Genomic DNA, 20,920 nt, shown 5'->3' on the forward strand with positions numbered 1-20,920 from the left:
GCAGAAGGAGGCCGACCGCCTCTTTCCCGACTGACATTTTTTATTAAAAGGCGCGAGCTTTCTTGAAATTTATCAGTCGGGAAAGGGGCGGCTGGCCTCCTTCGGGCCTTTAATTTATCGTAAACGGCTTTTCTGGTGAAGGATCGGCAACTGCCCGCCCTCCCAGGTGAGAAGGAAAGCACCTCTCTCCTTCTCTATGGTAGAGTGCTTCACCTCATAACTTCCGGCCGGAAACCAGTTCCTGTAGCAAAGGCCCGGCTCTCTTTGTTGGGCTCCCAAACAGCTTTCCCTTCCTCTCCCCTCCCCAGCGCTACATCGGAACCAAAATGCGAGGAGCCGCGCAGGGAGAGGACCGCGAAGCAGGAGCGGCGCCAAAGGAGACATGAGCACCACGAAGGACGTGACCTGCAGGTCAGAGGGAGCAGTTACTGCACCGTCCGGGATGAACGCTCTGCCTTCCTCCCCAACCCGAAAAACGGACGGGCGTTTGGAGACGCTCCGCCCACGGGGAATCGGGGGGACGGAACGGGACCGAGATGCCTTCCCGCTCCTTTCCCGCCCTCCTTGCCGATCTCCTCCACCTCCGACCAAGCCGCGAGAGGAAGGAAAAAGCCGGAGAGCTGGATCGCCGATGGCTTCCTGTCCTTATTCCGCTTACTCTCCAGCCCAGACCTTTCACGCTCCCTCCCCCCAACCTCTTTCTTCCCCCAGCCCCTGAAAATGCCCATTACACGTAGGAGAGCTTTCTCCTTAACCGGGAAAGTTATTGAGAGCCTGATTTCCCCTTGCTTTAAAGATCCAGACCCGATTTTCCCTAAATGATTATTAAAGGACAGTGTTGCTTAGGGCCGGGGCCTTCGTGCAACTGGCTCAGAAAACACCTAAGCATCTCTGCAAATCAGTATCAGGTGGTTCTCTTAGTTACCTAGCATAACAGATTGAAATTTGAGACAGGATGGAAGTATGATAGTAATCTTGTTGATTGCTGATTTGCCCCGAAGTCCCTCGTTATTGATAATCAGGGTAAGCTTTTTAGGATATAAACTGTACAGTAGAATGTACATTTACCAACATGCATTCAAAATCTTAAAATATATTTTGTAAGTTCTTTTAAAAGTACCAATAAAATAACATTCCTAGAGAAATCAGTCTAACCAGGTTTGAGCCAAGAGTTCAGAATCCACCTGTCATTTTAGGATTTTTGTATATTTCAAATATACAAATATTTCACATTCTGCTTTTCTAAACTTTCTGGAGGAAATCTTGGCAGATTTGTCTCACAGACTTGACAAATATTGAGAGAAAAAGTATGTATTTGACATCTGTTGCTGTATGTGACTCTGCATTTATATTGTTGTAGGTATTTTATACAAGGAGTATGTCGTGAAGGAAATAGGTGTCTGTTTTCCCATGATTTGTCTACAAGCAAACGATCTACTATCTGCAAATTCTATCAGAAAGGACAGTGTGCCTATGGAACTCGCTGCAAGTATGAGTTGTTGGTTTTCAAGATAAAGCCTGCAGTTATTTTATCATGCTAAAGACACTTAAGAAGCTGTTTATTGTTTGTGTACTCCTCAACCCAGTGCCAGTGCAATTCTCATAATTTCTTGCTAGCAGTGTTTGCTGTGGGATGATTGTGAACTGAAGAAATCTGGGAAGGGCTCTTTTAGAAGAGCAGCTTTAGACTTTGAATAGCTGTTTTAAAAGAAACTGTGGAGAGATGTGGTCCATAAATAGGTTTTGTCTTTGGTGAGATGGCTTTCTAGAAGTTTGCAAGTTTAGCACTCCAATCATATGCATATCTACTCCAAAATAAGTTAAATTCATCAGGGCTTGGTCCCATATAAGTGGCAAAAGATATCAGTCTCAAAGTATGCTAATATAATGCAGTGTTCAGACCCCAAGTGGTTGCTTTAAAAGGAGGAAAGACACTCTTGACTTTGTAGTTTAATTTTAATTTTAATTTTTTTTTTACTTGAACTCCAAAATCCAGGGTCAGGTATAAATTATACATTAAACTACTGGGAAGTCAGAAATCCTGTAAAATACCCAGAGATCTATCAGTAGATTCGGATTTAGTTTCTATATATTCACATCCTAAAGTCTTAACCCTGTACATGCATGGAAGTTTATTTTATTAAATTCAGCAGATTGAATTAAGATTGTTAAACTGGAATACACGACAATAATCCCTATTGAATTTAATGAGTGTCGGTAGAGGACCTACTAAACATGGTCTTATATAGGTGAAGTTTTTTTAATCATTTGGAGTTCTAATTATATATCATTACATTGCTTTACAGTTATGTTATATTGAACTTTGATACAACGTTGACATAGGATAAGGTTTTTACATTATAACTAAAGCCATATATAAAGATAATAACTAAGGCATTGAAATAACTAAAAGCCTATGAATTCTTACTCCTTTTATCTTCAATATCTTTCTTTTAGGATTAGAATAATTTAAGTTTCTGTTTTCAGATGGTCAATTCTGTGAAACAAATCCATATTGCAAGTATTGCTATCTTTGGAATCGTTAGAAATTTTACAATAGAGTATTATCTTTGTGTTCAGCAAGCATGCTGACACCAATGCCTGTAGCATTTATACTTTATTGTTGTTTCCATTTGTTTTTAAGATATGATCACATTAAACCTCCGGGATCCTCTGCATCCGGTGGCACAGTGGGTTCTAGGCCACTTTACATTTCTGCACCACCATTCCAAAGGCTTAACTCCCCATCAGAGCAAAATACAGCTGTTATCAAAAGTAAAGTACATGAATCTGGAAAACGTGAAAAGAAAACCTTAGTGCTCAGGGACAGAGGTGAGTAAGAATGGGTCATTTTTAAAATGAATCTTCTTTCCTGTACTGGTTCTTAAAAAGGTAAAGTCTTTGAATCAGGTTCTACTCCTGGTTACATTACAGACATGTCCATATAGTTTTCTTGACAGCAATACAGAAATTGTTTATTGTTGCCTTCTGAGATTTTTTTTTTTTTTTTTTACTTTTCAGTCTAACCTGCAACACTGGTATTTCCTGGTGGCCTCTCATCAAAATACTAACCAAGCGTAATCCTCCTTAGCTTTTTGAAGTCAGCCAAGGCCAGCCATCTAGCTAGACTTGACAAATACTTAATGTCCTATTTTCCAGATGTTTCAAAATAAATAGACTTATGTTTTCCAAATAAACTGTTCTACTATGAAAATTGACAGATGCAGATGGTGGTAGACTGTTTTCTTCTGTTGTGTGTCAATATTCATGCTCTTTATATTTCATTTGCCACTAATGGTAAATATATCATACAAATAAAAAAGTGCAGTATTCAAGCCAAGGGTGGATACATCCAAAGTATTTGCTTCACCAGACATTTGAAAATATGAGACACATCTAAATACTTTATTACCGTTCTTCGCCAGCTCTCTGTAGAACCAAGTCCTTGGAAACATATGGCAGTTCTCAGCATTCCAACCATTAGAGGCATAGTTCACCATATTGGTTAAGAAAGCTTTATGCCAGGTTCAGGTAGTAACCCAACAGCATATTTGGTCAGAAATAACCAAGCTTCAGTTATCCATGTTCTTGTAACCTCCTGCCTGGATTATTCTAATGTGTTGTACATACATAGGACTGTTCTGAAAACAGTCCATAAACTTAATCCAAAAATGGCTGTATGGTTGTTAACTGAGTCTTTGATGTTTCAAAGCTAGTACATTGATGCTTTGTTGGCTATATGGGCTTCAGTGCTATTTCTAAGTCCGGAAGGGTGTGCAGTCTTTAAAACACTAGGTAACTTGGAATCAAATTACCTGAGGGATGTCTAATACCATACATACCTGCCTAAATTTTGAGAAGAGGCCCTTTTCTTAACTATTCCTGGCAAATGAGATCTGACAGGTGGCAATTAAGGGGAGGCCTTTCCAGTGCAGGCCTCATGGACATAAAGTGGCCTTGTCTTAGAAGCTTTCCTGATGTCTGTTGAAGAATTGTTATTTTTCTAGTCTTTTAAATAGCCTGGTAGGATTTTATAGGCTCTGACTTTTGCTTTTGAATGTTTTAAGACTTGCTTTCTGTGGTTTGTATTGCAATCGTTTTTTAAAATGTATGTATAACATCCAGAAAGTTTTATGGGATAAATATAAATAAAAACATCAGGTCCAATATTCTGTCACTTGCTGGAGTGACCAAGAAATAGATCCTGCGTTAGATTGTGTAGTTAAGAGCAGACTTGATTCATAATGGCTGAAGTCAGAAAATAGATTTAGCCCTAGTCCCCACCCCATTGCATTCCTCAATGTTTTCTCTGTGATTGGGTGGCTGCTACTCATGTAGGGAGAATAGTAAATACTGCAGTTGGAGACTGTTGTGTTGAGGCCAAAACTTGCTCAAGCCTCACCTCTAAGGTCCTTGAAACAAGCTCTTTTTTCACATGCATTCCACTGTTTGTTGTTATTGGCATTTTGTTAATCTGCAGTGATTTTCCTGCACTGTTGTAAACTGAGATACTATATTGCTGCTGCATTGTTTTTTAGGTGACTAATACCCAGATCTTCATGGTATTGTAGAATGTAGCTGGAGATTATAGTGATTTCTGTGATTTGAAGTTGAAAGCAGATTTTCCATGTTTGATGGAAGCACGTCAGCTGCTGTTAACATTCAGGCTTAGAAATGCTTGCCAGTTCCCCCTGCTTTAAAGTGAGGGATTCCTCACTCTTTCATTGTTTGAATCATGATCTATTTTTTAATGTGATCTAATATTCCCTCCTCTTCCAAGACTTGTGTGGATCCAATGAAGAAAGGACAAGGCCCAGTACAATAAGCGACTTGGCATGTTGCAGTATTCCAGCTGACACACCTGAAATAAAGCCCCATTCGTATTTAGATGCTATCCGCAGCGGGCTTGAAGGTGATGCTGAACCTGGGAGTTCATGTGCGTACGACGAACAGTTGTGTCCCTATGCAGCAGCTGGCATATGCCAGTTTGGAGACCGGTGCCTCTACCTCCATGGGCAAGTGTGTGAAATCTGTGGATTGCAAGTACTTCATCCCTTTGATCCAGAACAGAGGAAGACACATGAGAAGGTAAATATGACCAGAAATAAAACTAGCTCGGTTCTGTTATTTTCAGATCAGATCATTATTTAACTGACAAAAATATCAGGTCAATGTACAATAACAATGACAGAGACTGAACAATTATGTGTATGTAAAAGTACAGAACTGGTCCTCATCTGATTTACTAGCTCTTTACAATTTCTGATGGATTTTATGCACTGCACTGCTGCGCAAAACATGATGGCTTTATATGTTATGGAGGGTTTTTAGCACAGGTTATAGGCTTGATCTGAAATCTGTGTATTGGGGAGAGCACTTCAAATATCTTTAAGAAATTAACACTGAAGAAAAGCAGGCTCAGGAGACTCAACTTGCCCACAAGGGCATAATCATTCCTAGTGTGGGATCTTCTACATCTTCCAGCAAAAGCAGCTGAATAGACAACATGCCAAAATGTCAAAGGACTTGGTGATCTTTTTTACTTAAATGTCAAAGGCTTACTGCAAATCTAATAGAATACGTTATTATTTTCCATTATAAGAAATCGCTGTATGAACCTTAGGTTTGTATAGCTTCTCTCCTCCTCTTTCAGACCTGCAAGGAGATTGCAGCACATCATGACATCTGAATTTGGGGAATGGTGGTGTTGTGAAAAGGTGGTGTGAACAAGCTACGATCTCTCTAGCCTAATGTTATGGTTCCCCCAGTGAAAAAGCAGTTTAGGTCTCTGATAAAATCATCTATAATAGCCTGTTAGAAGCAAGAGAGTATCAGAAAGAAATATGGGCCCAATTACATTTTGCCCTAACTTCTAATTTTATATTTTAGAAGAATGAATTTGTTCTTAATTGTGTGTTGTGCAAAACTCTTTGGATAATTGGAAGAATCTATGTAGTCTTGTTTTAAATAAATTAATATTCAACATTAAGATGCAGACTCTACATTAATCCCAAGGGAATGTGGCAAATAGAATCAAATATAGGTGGCCCTCATTATTTGTTTGGGCTCTACTTTAGCCTAAGAACTGCAGATACAAGTCTGCAGTTAATAAGATGTTGGTAAAACATACTTTACACATGCCCCAAAGCCCACCTTCCTATTTGCACATGCATAAAATACACAGAAGGTATCTCAAAAATCTTCCTCATTACCTTTTTGACAGAACCATATGCCAAAACCCCCAGACACAGGTACTCCCCAGTTTAAGAATGAGTTCCATTCCCAAGGCCTGTTCTTAAGTTGAATTTACATGTAAGCTGGAAGTAGTATTGTGTTATTTACTTGAACCATTGTGTGTTTAACTGGAATCATTGTGTGTTTAACTCAAATGTTGCTACAATAGGCTTCATTCTTAACTATGGGTTGTCCTTAAACTGGGCGTTCTTAACCCGGGGTCTACGTATACACCAAACCCTTTACCATGGATAAGAAGATCTGATTTATATTTACTAACCCCAGATAAGCAAAACTATGGTTAATTGAACTACAAATTACAGAAGCAACCTATATAAAATATGGCTAGATTCCTTCTCATTTTCCTCACTAGTATGACTTAAATGAATTTATTAGATAGAAAATCATGGTAAACTGTGATTAGTTTAAACAGATTTTTTTTATTTATTCCAGAATAACATGAAAGCAGGAGAGGAGGAATTACTTAGTTGAATCATTCTGTTCTAAATACAATCATTTGCCTGAATGGTGGTTCTTCTCTGATGCTAAATTTATAAACAAAGCAGTGAACTAGCATCTCCCTTTTTTAAAAATGTATATAATTAAATCTTCCCAAACTTTTCTGCTTTCCCCTTTGTATCAGCTTTTCAATCAGCCTACTTCCTTTTTAATTTCCCATTTCAGGCCCTGTATTAACCAATATTAAGTTAAAGTTAACAGCTACAAATGTTAAAAATTATTCATTCCTGTTCAGTTTATGACCTATTGTGGCAAACTTTGTTAATCTGTTGTATTGGCTGCACATTGTGGAACTTCACACATGCATACCTCCCTACGCACACTGACCTGGGTTCATGTGTCATGCTGTGATTTGTGGCTTAGCATATTGTGTAAAAATCTGTGCTCATGAAGCTTGGTAATTTACAAAGGTACAGTCTGTTATCCCATAATTCCATTCAGTTGCTTTTAAAATCCAGATTGTCTTCTTGGATCCGTGTCTTCGTGTTTCTTTCTGTCCAATGCTTTAAATGCCAACATTGTTTATGGTGGTGGGTTATATCCCAATGTTCTGTAAGAACAAAGTGGCTGCTAGTTTTTAATGAAGTCATTTGGTATTATGTAATTCATTTTTTTATTAGCGAAGGTTCTTTTTAATAAAACTGAGGTGCTAGAGCGTAATGCCTTCAATAGTATGCAGAGACACAGCTCTTTCTCAGATATAGAGGAAACATTTCCCTCTTATTAAGCAACCCCGTGTCTACTTACTTCAGACTAAGCTTTACTATCCTTAATGAACTAGTTATGTTTTAATGTAAGCATATTATTTTATAAATCTAGAGTAACAACTCCTTTCCTCTGTTTTGGCCTTTTCTTTTCCTGTATAGATGTGCATGGCTAGCTTTGAACATGAGATGGAGAAAGCTTTTGCCTTTCAGGCAAGCCAGGACAAGGTGTGCAGTATCTGCATGGAAGTGGTGTATGACAAGCCATCAGCCTCCGAAAGAAGATTCGGAATCCTTTCTAACTGCAGTCACACATACTGTTTGTCCTGTATCCGTCAGTGGAGGGGCGTCAAGCAGTTTGAGAATCCCATCATAAAGTAAGTTTCAACAGCCTGCTCTTTCATAACTTAGTTTATTACATGTTTCCTTTCAAATATTTCAGTCCTTGAAGCCTTAAATAAATTACAGAATAGCTGATAGTTGACTAGGGAAAATATTTTAGCTTACAGTTCTATACGGCTTTCACTGAAAGACACATAAATTCAATAAAAAAAATAACAGGGTGGATTTCTCAGTTGCAGACAGTCCAAGAGGAAGTAGATTATCTTGACTCATTTCAAATTGGCTTTAGAGTGGGCTTTGGGATTGTGATTTCTGATGGATGATCTTCCTTTGGGCATCAACTTACAGACTGTGATGTTTGGTGCTGGTTGATTTCTGGGTCATTGTTAATGTTATTAAGCACAGTATCTTTCTGAATCACCTGATTACTGTCTGCAGTAATTCTGTTCATTTTTTGTTGGACAGATTTTAGTTAGGAGAAACTATGATGTCCCTCAGAGTTCTGGTTTATCTTCATTTTATTTCAGTATTTACATGAAACTGACGGAGTTCCCCAGCAGATTTTGAACTAGATGCTGCTAGTTATTGTACTGATGTCACCCAAATCTCTCTCCAGAACATCCTCAAGTAGTAGCATGTCTCACTCAAAAGCTTGCTTGTAGTCAGTAATAGACTGGATAAGAGATAACAGATTAGAGTTGAATTCAGCAAGAAAGATGTCCCCATTGTGAGAGGCTCCCAATTCCAGAAATGAGGTAAATCTGCTCTGAATGGGATACACTCCTTGCAAAGAAACAGGCAGTTTGGGGTGCTCCTAGATTTCAGATCTTTCTGGTTTCACAGATTGAAATATCGGCAAGAAACATTTGTTCTCAGCTTTAGCTTAATAGTCAATTATGTTTCTTCCTGGAAAAAAATAGTGGTAAATGGTGGTGCCCATTGGTAACCACCAGGCTTGACTAGGCCACATGAGCTAAGTAGAACTGCCTTTATGTCTAATCCAGAGATATCACTTATCATCCAATTCAGTAGGCAATTTAGTCTGTGGAAAGAACTCAGAGAGATCACGTTATAGTGGCTTCTAATTTGTTTTGTGGTTAACTGTAAAGTAGTGGTTGAAATGAGCTCCCCCTCCCCCCGCGGGGGTGGGTCTTCTCTTGGTGAAAGAAATAATAAAGAAAATTTGAAAGTTGGCATTTGCACCAAAGCCTAAAGATACATGCATTTAGGATTTAACAAACAAAATACATGAAAGAAAACTATAACTTCTGCAAGATGGAGTGTATAGAATAAAAAATATAAAGGTTGCTTTAGAACACAAGCTTATCACAATCTTGGCTGAAGACACCATTAACAAAGAAGGCTTTTAGGTCTCATCTGGAAAACTTGGTCTGAAGATCAAATCAGTATGAAAAGAATTGCCCAGGTTGAAGTCCACTACAAGAGGTCATCCCTTATGCACCCCAGCCTAATCCATTTTAGAGAACTGGCTTTTCTTACAACATACAGTAGATGATATTATCCTGCTTCATTTTTTTAAGAGCTGTGCAGTTATGAGTTTTCATGAAACCTTTCTTGTCCCCTTGTTACAAGTTAGATGCAATTGAAATACCATTATAAAATAGTGGGAAAAAGGTTTGTACATCACCACTTGGCATAGGGGGAGAAAAGTTGAATGCCACTTCCTATCCTTCCTGCATACAACTCTTTTGGCTTGCTGTACTTAAAGCAGATGCAAAGTTTATGCCTCTTGCCTCAGTATCGTGCTTGATAAATGTTAAAATACTGTGTAGATATGAAATGACATTCTGTGAGAAGGAACTTTTAACCTTCAGTCTATTCCCATTTAGCAGTACTTGATTGCTTTCTTGTTTGGAGGTCTTAAGCCTTTGACATTCCCTTTTGAAGGTATAACTCCACTGAATAGTTTCAGGATGTTTTAATGGGAGCATACAAGGTGCTTATAGCTTATAGCTCTAAAGGTGTGTGAAAAAATGGCTTTGCTGACTTGGGGAGTAACATGTTAATTTTACCTTGGTAGCATATTTGCAAGACCAGATTCATGTTTTGGCCATCTTTTTCTAATAAGTCTACATGCTTACTAGACTTTTATTGAAGTACTTGTTTCAATAGTGGGATACATTGAAACTATTTAAAAATATATGTTATATATAGTATGGACAGTTGTTTGAGCTGAGTTTTTAATTTTGGACTTGCACAAGTTTATATTTCTTAAGTTCAAGTCCTGCCACTTTTCTAAAAAGTTTCAAAGGAGACCAACAAAGGGGTAAATCATTGAAGATTCTAGGAAAATGAAGTTCTCGAATGAAAAATTAGATCTGAAAAGCACAAATATGATGGACTTTTCTTAATAAAGAGAAGGCTTAGGGTCAATAAAATTAAATGGTAGATGTCTTAAAAATTATGACAAGTGCAAGGGTAATGTATTCAGAGAACCTTTGGGGTTTTTTGCTCTTCGTTCTGCTTTTGAGTTAGGTAAAATAGCTTCTTCAACAAGAAAAATACCAGCTTTTCTTTTTGCTACTCAAGGTCCTGTCCAGAATGCCGTGTGATATCAGAGTTTGTAATTCCCAGTGTGTACTGGGTAGAAGATCAGACAAAAAAGAATGAACTAATTGAAGCATTTAAGCAGGGAGTTGGGTAAGTATACTTACAAGCATTTAAGACCAGTTGTAAAACATTTGTTAATGCCCTGACCTTGATCAAGATTTCTTTTATGTATAATTTAGCTATAGTCAATTAGTTTTCTCAGCTCTGCACATGCATATGGAGTACTTATTACAACGAAATACTTTGTTTATGAGATCAGTGGAGAATGAGTAGATTATGAGTTCAGGCCAGTGTTATGTCTCCACTGACCTCCAGTGGTGGTTTTTTAAAGCATATCAGTGATCTAGCTGAAATATAACAATAAGCCAGTTTAGTACTACATGGAGAAGTCTTGAGCAAAAATGTTGCTCTTCTCCTTGGTTTTTTCCCCTTTCAATTCTGGTTTGGAGGTAAACTCTAGTTTAATTAATTAGTTAGTATTGTAGCCCGCTTTTTGTTCAGGACCATAAGCAGCCTACATTGCACTCCCTCTTTCCCTTTTTCCTCAACATCCCTGTGAGGTACGTTTGGCTTAGACAGTATTCCTGGCCCAGAGTCATCCAGTGAACTCCCATGCCTGAGAGTGGACTTGAACCCGTGTCTTCCCAGTGATACTCCCAACATTTCAACCACTACTCCACAATTGCTCTCGTTTTGTGCAAATAGTAATTTAATTTGGTAGGTAACCAGTGTTTTCCTGTAGATCAAAAATCCTACACATTCCTGGCAGAATTCCAAACTGATCCTAGTGTCTTTGTGTGGAAAATTCTGTTTTTCCTCCAAATTCTGGCAGAATTCTCCCACTACATGCGCGCACCCACACACACACACACAGATTTCTTTGCTGCATTATGCTAAGGCATTGGGTTTTTGCGGTTTGTTAACCATAATGGGTAGCCTAACACTATGTATGAAGCAGCAGGATGACTAGTTCAACAAACCATAGTTAGTCTTATCTATGAAATTGGCTGCTGAACCAGAGTCTAAAAGAGCAGAGAGTTGTATTTCTGTACTGATGGGTGTGTGTAGAGTAACAGGGATAATAAAATGCACTTGCCTGTTGTTGGTTATCTAAGCCATTTTTAATTGCCTGGGGCCTCCTTGCTGAGCTCTTGGGAGAAGACCCTGTGAAGTTTCCTAAAGATGAGGCTATGGAGTGATTTGGGCATTTTCTCATGAGATGACTCACGGCTCAACTGCTGTGGCACTTTCCAGCCAACTCAGAGGAAGGAACTTTAGCACGACAAGCCATGGCTAGGTGTCCTAGTGCTCCACAGCAAAAACATAAACCAAGGTCTGTGTTTCTTCACTGCAGACAAGAATCTCTTCACCACTCCTATTTGCATGGGTTTTACAGTGCTGGAGTCCAAGGTGGCAATAGGGGTGGGGGTAACAAAATGCCATAAAATCTCCCTCTGTTATTCCCTCTGTGCCTCAACTCCTCCAATCACCCATCAGTTAACACAGTTCTTCCAAATTCTCTGGTGTACCCTTTCTTACTAATTCATCCCTCAGTTTATCAGAAAGCTCTTTCTGAAACTCTTGAATTAGGGCAAGATCATTCAATGCACATCTGCATGTAACTAAAAATTAGCCACATGCTCCGAAACTCGCAATTTCCTTGTTTTAGCTTGCAGATCTCCCAGTTAGTGATTAGTGGTCATCAAAAGCATCTCTAAATCTTTGCATGAAGTTCCATAGTCTGATCATGCATCATTGCTCTCAGTGAGTAGGACTGCCCCATCTGGCTGCCACTTCTTTCAGCAGACTAAGAACAAAGGTGACCTTGGTCTGACCTGTAGGAAATCCTATTGGTCAGCCTGCCATGAACAATTCACACTGAGTTCTGAAAGTCAGGGACTGATCTTGAGCCTATGCAGACTTCTCTGGTAGACTTCCAGAAGACCAGAACAACATTGGCTATGCAGCAACTTGTGGGGCTGCTTCCAGCTAAGGTAAGCCTTGACCCAAATGCTGTGCTAGCTGTATCACAGTGTTTGACAGTTCATTATCTATGTATATTGCTGCTGTTGATGCTGGAATAATGCCTCAACCGCTTGTTCTGCAGACAGCAGGGTGCCTCAAGGGTCTGTCACCATATTCTAGATCTGGAAGGCGAGATCCAGTGCCTCTCTGATGAGACAATAGGGAGGCTTCCAAGATTGTTGTCAAGCCAGGTCAAGAAACAAGCATCAGGGATTCCAGGAGTGTTCTTCATTGTAATAGGGGGGAATATGAGTATCTTGAAAGCCTGCCAGAGTTTCTCCATGCCCCATCTTATACCAAACAAAATCAAGACAGGGATTAGTTTCTTTCTCTGTTCTTGTCCCTTAATGGTTCATTGCCCCCTTTTTCTTTCCTAAAGCCAAATCTATATTCTTTTGCATATATGTAGAACTGTATTTTCTAATCATATTCTTTTGCTAGGACATCTTTAATTGCTTTATTTAAGTTACCATCAAATACGTTCTACAAGTAGGAAATTCAGAATGAAAACGTGAGTAGGTTTTAGAAACTAACAATATTTTGATCAGTGCTTTTTCTTGTAGGTCAAGGCAATTGTAAGTGGGGCTGATGAAAAACTGCACCCAACTGTGCTTGGTTTTATTTGAAAAACCAGTCATCAGTATATACCATACTAATCCACCTAGCATTTGGTTAAAAGTGTATGTTTAAGAAAATGACATATTTGTATTTCTGTGACCTTCACTGCCGGTCTCTAAAAAGTTGCACATGTGTTTCTAAGAAAGCTGAGCTTTTGTTGTTTACATTACATTGCTCTCTATTTATGCAGTGTTTTGCTTATCAGTCACATCAGGAGCTGTGCTATTAATCTAGAACTGAAATCTGCAGCTGCTGATCAGAACACACAAATTGGACTTTGGTTACTGTGGTTTGTGTTTGAAGGCTACAATTTATACATTCCCATGGAAATTAAAGTGTGACTATATTAAAACTGATTATTAGAGAGGAAAAAGTATTCAGGACTAATCTCTTTATCGTCTCCAGGTAACCTGTGGAATAAATCCACATGCACACAGACACAAAAAGACCCTATGAATTTCTATCTTACAAAGAAATAACTGAAAAATATTCAAATTGTGTGTCTACCCTAATTGGGAATGTAATTTCCTTCACCTCTGTTTTTCTTGGCACTATATCAAATGAAATGCTTAACATCTTTGACTCTGATACTTGTCAGATCTCTCATGCTATAATTTATTTTGTTGACTCTCAATCATTAGTTCTCTGTCGGAATAGTACTCCTTAGCACCTGATTAATGGGAAGTACAGTTAACCACCTTAATTTGCTATAAATGAATGTATACTAATGCTATCTTTGAGAAATCTTTGAGAATGGATGGAGTACTAGATGACTGGAGAATAAATATTACCCCTATCTTCAAAAATGGGAGAGAGCAGGATCAGTCATGCAGGCATCTATACTTGAGAAGATTCTGGAGCAGATTGTCAAAATATTAATCTGTTGTTGTGGTAGATTTTGTTTTGTTTTTTTGACGCCTTCGACTCAGTGTTAACTTCTGGCAACTGCCTGGACAAGTTCCTGCAGTTTTCTTGGCAAGATTTCAGAAGTGGTTTGCCATTGCCTTCTTCCTGGGGCTGAGAGAGAGTGACTGGCCCAAGGTCACCCAGCTGGCTTTGTGCTAAGGCAGGACTAGAACTCAGAGTCTCCCAGTTTCTAGCCTGATGCCTTAACCACCACACTAAACTGGCTTTCAGTATACAGTGGTACCTCGGGATATGAACTTAATGCATTCTGTGACTCTGGGTGTATCCCGAGTTGGTCGTAACCCGACGCAAATTTCCCCATAGGGTTCAATGTAAATCCGGTTAATCCGTTCTGCCCTCCGAATTTGGTCGCACCCCGAAGCAAATTTTCCCATAAGGTTCAATGTAATTACCGTTAATCCGTTCTGGCGTCCGCGGAACACGCATCGGGCGGGAGAACGGCCGGGCGCCATGCAGCGCGGCGGGAAAAAGGCCAGGCGCGGCATGGCGGGAGAACAGCCAGGCGTGGCGCGACGCAACGGGAGAACGGCTGGGCGCCGCACGGCGCAGCGGGAAAAAGGCCGGGCGGCGCGGCAGGGCGGGAGAACGGCCGCGGACCACGTGTCAGGGGCGGAAAAATGGCCGCGGACCACGTGTCAGGGCGGAAAAATGACCGGCGGAGTTCGTACGTCGAGGTAAATTTTTGCGGCCGGAGCTGGTCGTAACCCGAAAAGTTCATTCATAGAGGCGTTCGTATCCCGAGGTACCACTGTACCTAAAAACAATGAGGGTTAGTAGTTAGTTAAGAACTAAGAAGTCGCCTTACCAAGCTATTCTCATTTTTTTTATTGGTCTGTTTCCTTAGTAGAACATAGGAATGCTCTAGAGTTAATATATCTCAGTTACAGCAAAGAGTTTGACAAAGTACCCCATGATGTTTTGACTAGCAGGCTAATCATAGGAGGGCCGGGTAGCAATGACAGTTAAATGTTGGCTTGAAAATCATACTCAAGAAGTGCTGGATCGAGGAATCAAGGGAAGTACCACAAATGGGCCTTTCAGTGCCTTTATTAACTCCGTGGTTGACTAGCTGGAGGGAATGTCTGTCATACTTCAGATTACATAAAATTGGGTGAGATGGTTAATACACAAGAAGGCATAAATAACATTCAAAATTATCTTGATATATTGGAGAAATGGGCTGAAAACAATAGAATAAAATTGAAGAGAGAGGGAACAAGCAGGTACAAAGATCTGGATACATTTCACTTGACAGTGGTGATCAGAGAAGAAGTGGTTTTGTTTTGTTTGTACATCTACAGATTGTTTGACATGGGTTATGCTAATATTTGAGAGAGAGAAGAAAAGGTGCTGATGTTTATTCCAGCACACAAATACAGCCCAAAGTCTTAAATACTGATTTGCTTTTTTTATACTTTTGTCATCTCAATTCACATTTCTGAAATCATCCTAAAAATGTGCCTCCCAGCTGCTTTTAAGATTAATCTTTTCCCTATGTATTTGGTTTGCTTCTTTCTGTTTAGAGCCACTAAACTCCTTAAGTTTCTAGTAATAAACTAAATTGTCAGCCTCCATATGAGTAATCCTGATATGCATTCTTCTCCCTCATATTCTAGGAGAAAAGCCTGCAAGTATTTCGAGCAAGGAAAGGGGACGTGCCCATTTGGGGGGAAGTGTCTGTACCTCCATGCTTATCCAGACGGAAGACGGGCTGAGCCAGAAAAGCCACGAAAGCAGCTCAGCTCTGAGGGGACAGTCCGGGTAAGATGATACAAAACTGTGTGTGTGTGTGTGTGTGTGTGTGTGTGTGTATTTATTTAAGTTTGAGGCAGCAGATACCATTTTGAACAAAACTAAATAGTTTGCATAGGAGGAACACTTTGTCTGTGATCCCCACACAATAAACCCAGTTCTTACATTTGACAATCTAGCTGTTTCTATTTTAGAACCAATTGGCCTTGATAATTTTAAAACTCTTGAATTTAAGAATATGTGGAACTGTTTGCCAAGCAATTGTGGTGCCAAACAATTTTGAAAATTATATACGGGTAGTCCTCGCTTACCAACCACTCGTTCAGCAACCGTTTGAAGTTGCAACGGTGCTGAATGAGTGGTACTTACAATCTGTCCTCAAGGTTCTGGCTGTCACAGCCCCCCCATGGCCACGTGATTGTGATTTGGGCACTTGGCAACCAGCTCACACAATGGTTGCAGGATCTCGCAGTCACATAATCGCCATTTGCATCCTTCCCTGCCAGCTTCCCACAAGTCATTGGGGAAGCCGGCAGGGAAGGTTGCAAGTTGCTCTGGTATTTATTTCATTTATTCATTAAATTTGTATGCCACCCATCTTCCCCAGAGGGTGACTCTGGGCAGCTCAGAAGTGTCCCCTTCCCCCCAGCTTTCCTGTGCACTGCCCTGAGTCCTTCCCTTGGCCTCCCTGTGCTCGCACCGACTTGCAGCACCACCTCCCCCAACTCGCGGCCTGCGCTGGATATCCCAGGGCCTCCCCAACCCCCTGTGGCACCCCCACTCTACCTGGGACTCCTGCTGCTTCTGCTTAACAACCTGCGCATCTTGGGGTTACAATGGCAACCAGGACTGCCTGGGTTGCCATCATTAAGCAATGTGGTCACGTGATGTCGTGCTTTATGACCACATCACTTAGCAACAGCAATCCGGGTCCCAACTGCCATTGTACAGAGGACTACATGTATTAGTTTTGGGCATGGATGTAGGAAGTTTTGTGTTTTACTTTCTTCCAGTGAGAACTGCTACATTTGTTAATGTTAGCATTAGTATAGCTGTTGCCTATGTCCCTAGCTATAACCTCAAATTACTTGTCAAAACTGTATGGATCCACAACTGGCATTGTGGCAGTACTTGCTACCATCAGTCATGTAATGCTGCTGTTGGCTTCCGCACCTGTGGATTTGTACTTTGTGCCTGGTGATCATTGATTTTTATTATGCAGTTGTGGAGTCTTAAGTTCCTACATAAGTGCTCTCTGTCTGTTTCATCCCATCCATGTTCTTGATTTGCAGAGTTGATAACATCAGTTATTATACATGGGAAAATAATTACGATGAGAATTCAGCACAGTTTTTCCACTAAATGGTGACATAGGTAGAACCAAATCTTTAGGTAAATTCTATATGGTGTGCTAAACTATCTCTCCCCCCCCCCCCCCAGGAGACAGTGTATCTTATGGACCTGTCCCTTTTAGTTAATAAGTGACTAATTTGGGAGAGAGAATGGTATGGCCAGGTTGATTCCAGTTTTGGAATTTATCAGATCAATCTGCTCTGCTACTTGAGATGAGAGCCAGTGATCTAGTGGTTTAGAAACAGCTTGTGTGGCAGAGATATTTACAATGGAACATACAGCAGAGAGTCATTTTAGAGAATAAAGGTCTCTAAAAAAATTCTGTAGAATCCAAAGAAGAATAAATGCCCTCCGTTAAAATAGAAAAAGTAGATAAAGACATTTTGCAGATAAATACAGGTTGTCCCCAGGTTAAGAATGCCTGGTTTAAAGACAACCCATAGTTAAGGACGGAGCCTATTATAGTAAAATTCGAGTTAAATACACAATGATTCGAGTTAATTACATAATACTACTTATGCAGTATTATACAATAATACTGTTATGACTTACATACAAATTCGACTGAAGGACAGACCTTGGGAATGCAACTCATTCTTAAACTGGGGACTACCTATATACAGCAAGGGACATACAATAAACATAAGCTTATATTAGGTTATTGTCCACTGTCAAGAAACAGGACATAATTTAGTTATAAAGGACACACTTAACATATAGGAGGGTCCAGATTCAGGTAGTGAAAATGAAGTGGAATGATCTGTGAAGTGGTTCAAGCTTTCTTCTACATGTCTATCAAAATTATATAGCGATTCATAGAGTCCTGAGCTAACATTACCCAATTACTCTGAGCAATGAGGTAATTTAGGAAGGAAAAAAAATCTAAATTAAGGATTGTATGTATGTATGTATGTATTTATAGGATTTACATGGCTGCCTATCTCATACAGGTAGTCCTCGACTTACAACAGCAGTTGGGACCAAAATTTCTGTTGCTGAGCGATGCAGTTCTAAGTGTAACCGCCTTGCTTAGTGACAGCAATCCCTGCAGTCCCAGTTGCTGTCGTTGACTGAATCCCATGGTCGTTAGGTGAGGCAACTTCCTGCCGGCTTCGCACAACCAAAGTCAGTGGGGAAGCCAGTAGGAAATTACAAGTCCCAGGCCCACAGGCAGGTAGGTGACTGCTGCTGGGTGGGGGAGGACACAAGGGGATGGGGGGGGTAGGATGGGTAGGGGAGGGTGCGTGGGGGTGCAGCATGGGTCAGGGTCTGTGGGGATGTGCGAGAGATGCTGCGCAGGGGTGTGTGAGAGGCAGTGTGCAGCTTGGGAAGGCTGCGTGGGGGTGTGGGTCAGGGAGAGTGTGCAAGGATGCAGCATGGGACAGGGAGAGTGCCCAGGTGGCTGGCACGAGCACAGAGGAGCTGGGGGAGGCTTACCCCAGTGACTTGTGATCTTCCCTGCTGACTTCCTCTTTGACTTTCTGGGGAAGCCAGCATGGAAGGTTGCAGATGGCCCTCATGTGATCACAGGGCGCTTGGCAATTGGTCATAAGTGTATTGCCAGGCACCCAGATCGTAATCACGTGACTGCAGGAGTGCTGGGACGCAACTTCAAGGACTGGTCGTAAGTCTCTTTTTTCAACACCGTTGTAACTTCGAACGGTTGCTGAACAAATAGTCATAAGTCAAGGACTACCGTATAATGACTCTAGGCAGCTCATACCAATCCCTAAAAACATGATTAGAAACAAAAATACCCTTCCCCCCCAGGTGCCAGACCAAGCATCCTTGCAGCTCAATCATCATCCTAGCCCAATGCTTGCAGGGAGAGCCAGGTCTTCATAGCCCTCTGGAAGGATCCCTCTGATCTCAGGTGGGAGGCTGTTGCAAAGGGCTGGGACAGCCACCAAGAAGTCACACCTCTGAGGTCCCATCAGGTGGCGATATTTAAGGGAGGGGACCTGGAGCACGCCCACCTTATCTAACCTAGTAGGATGGGCAGATACTCTCAGGGAGAGGTGGTCCCACAGTAATCTGACTCCATGCCACATAGGCTTTAAAGGTGATAACCAGCACCTTGAATTGCACCTGGAAAGCAACTGGAAGCCAGTGCAGCTCACGCAGCAGTGAGGATGCTGTTTTATCTACAACAGATAGGGATAGAAACATCCTCAGCCCCCTCCATCCTGCTTGAAGAAGTTGATTCTACCATGCTGTGGGTGAAAAATCCAGCTCCTGTGATCCCAATGGGGGAGGATGCTGTTGGGATGCTGCCTTAGGGGGGTAAAAAAAAGCTGTAGTCATAGGTCCAAACAGTGCCTTAAATATAAGAGATATTAGTAAGAGTAACTCATGCCTTCTGTTTTAGTTCCTCAATTCTGTTCGTCTGTGGGATTTTATTGAAGACCGAGAAAACAGGACGCTACCAGTTGCCAGTGATGATGTATCCGAGATTGGAGAGCTTTTTATGCATCTTTCTGGCACAGATGCTGAATCTGCTGCTCCTCCTCCCTAGAATGCCACAAGATCTCTCCTGTGTCTCTTCCATATTTTGATCTTTGTTTCTTCAGTAACTTTGTACCACAATATTAGAATTATTGTGCCATGGAGACTGAGGTCCTGGTGAAATTCTAGTATGAGTGTCACTGTAGAGCAAGTGTTGAGACATCATAAAATGAGTGCTTGGAATAAAAATGATAGATGTAATCATGAAGAGAAGAACTTTTCTATTAGAAGGGAGCAGTATGTTCTTTAGTTTAAGAGAATATTTACTCCCATTTTATTGAAAAAAGCTTGCTATTCTAAGATTTCAGATAGATCCAAGTAATTGGAGGTTGTCTTTTAAGATCATCATAACATCTTAATAAAAGAAAAGAAAAATACATCTAATTACCCATGTCAAATATATCAGTGTGGCTTAATATTATCAGACTCTGTTTTCAGGGTGGTTAACAAAAAATAATGAGCTCTATTATTCCATCTTCTAAAGCTTTGTAACAGTGCACATGACCAATTTTTAAAATAAAAATGATCTTTTCTTTAAAATTTGGGCATGAGCAGCGTTAATGTATTTCATAAGCAGCATGGTTATTTAAACATTGGCTTCACTACCTGTGCTGCAGTTCTCCTGGCTCCTGTAAATTGTACCCATTTTAATCCAATGAAGTAGCCACCATTTAAGATTAATTGTAGTAATGAGATATCTAAGAATGAAAATTCAGTAAAAAAATTCGTGCTAGTTACTTGATTTTCTTGGAGGCAATAACCAATATTCATTTTGTATATAAGTAGAGAATTCCTTTGTTAATTAGCTCCAAGTAGGTGAGGGGTGGCCTTTCAGAAATAATTTGGTTCCGATATGCCTAAGTTCAAATATTGAACTAAGAAACCTGTTAAATCTATACATGGGCATTATAGGCATTGCTAAAATACTGGTGCTTTGTCACACGATTTAATTTAATGTAGGACTTTTAGAAGTTAGCACTGTCTGAACAATGCCTGAAAATTAGGACCATGCGGCATTTCAAATTCAGAAGCAAAAGAGTTTGAGAGCAGGCAGGTTTGCTCACATAGCACTGTTTTGCAGCTCCTTCAAGCAGCTGCATCTTTTCCTGGATGCTATACATTTTTGCCTTCACATCCAAAGCACTACCAAACTCTCCTGGAAATCAAGAAGCTGTTCAGTCATTTAAGATGTTCTCTTATCCTAATCCTGTTAGTAGAAGCAATTAATAGCACTGTCCAGCCTTCAAAAACAGAGCATTCAGAGATACTGTACTACATAGGAGGTTAGCGGGTCATGGAGAAATGTGACTCAGCTCTGTCCAGCTAGTGGGTGGAAGTAAGTGGTAGAAGTTAAGCAGAACAGAGACTAC

General features: G+C 40.5%; 1 protein-coding gene across 2 annotated transcripts; it reads left to right on the top strand.

Annotated features, from left to right (window-relative positions):
• The first annotated feature begins 24 nt into the window (after positions 1 to 24).
• On the top strand, positions 25 to 19,950 carry MKRN2 (makorin ring finger protein 2). Of its 2 annotated transcripts, XM_025164986.2 has the most exons (9): positions 25 to 166; positions 309 to 411; positions 1,361 to 1,489; positions 2,645 to 2,832; positions 4,781 to 5,088; positions 7,620 to 7,834; positions 10,350 to 10,460; positions 15,557 to 15,701; positions 19,414 to 19,950. In XM_025164986.2, the coding sequence occupies exons 2-9, from the start codon at positions 383 to 385 to the stop codon at positions 19,558 to 19,560; spliced, it is 1,272 nt and encodes a 423-aa protein (XP_025020754.1). In that variant the 5' UTR covers positions 25 to 166; positions 309 to 382; the 3' UTR covers positions 19,561 to 19,950. The 2 variants fall into 2 exon arrangements, with proteins under 2 accessions (XP_025020754.1, XP_007425634.1); XM_007425572.4 differs by lacking the exon at positions 25 to 166 and having other exon boundaries at positions 243 to 411.
• The last annotated feature ends 970 nt before the right edge of the window (positions 19,951 to 20,920 follow it).

The sequence above is a fragment of the Python bivittatus genome, unplaced genomic scaffold (assembly GCF_059951505.1).
Source record: "Python bivittatus isolate LINGU-HERP-01145 unplaced genomic scaffold, Pbiv_v1 ctg000080_np1212, whole genome shotgun sequence".
Taxonomy (NCBI): Eukaryota; Metazoa; Chordata; class Lepidosauria; order Squamata; family Pythonidae; genus Python; species Python bivittatus.

What these genes read in the sequence shown, in the direction of transcription:
- MKRN2 (XM_025164986.2), top strand. Translation starts at nt 383, where the DNA reads ATGAGCACCACGAAGGACGTGACCTGCAG. An exon ending in ACGAAGGACGTGACCTGCAG is followed by an intron (nt 412 to 1,360) that starts GTCAGAGGGAGC and finishes ATATTGTTGTAG; the next exon opens with GTATTTTATACAAGGAGTAT. An exon ending in TTTGAGAATCCCATCATAAA is followed by an intron (nt 7,835 to 10,349) that starts GTAAGTTTCAAC and finishes TTGCTACTCAAG; the next exon opens with GTCCTGTCCAGAATGCCGTG.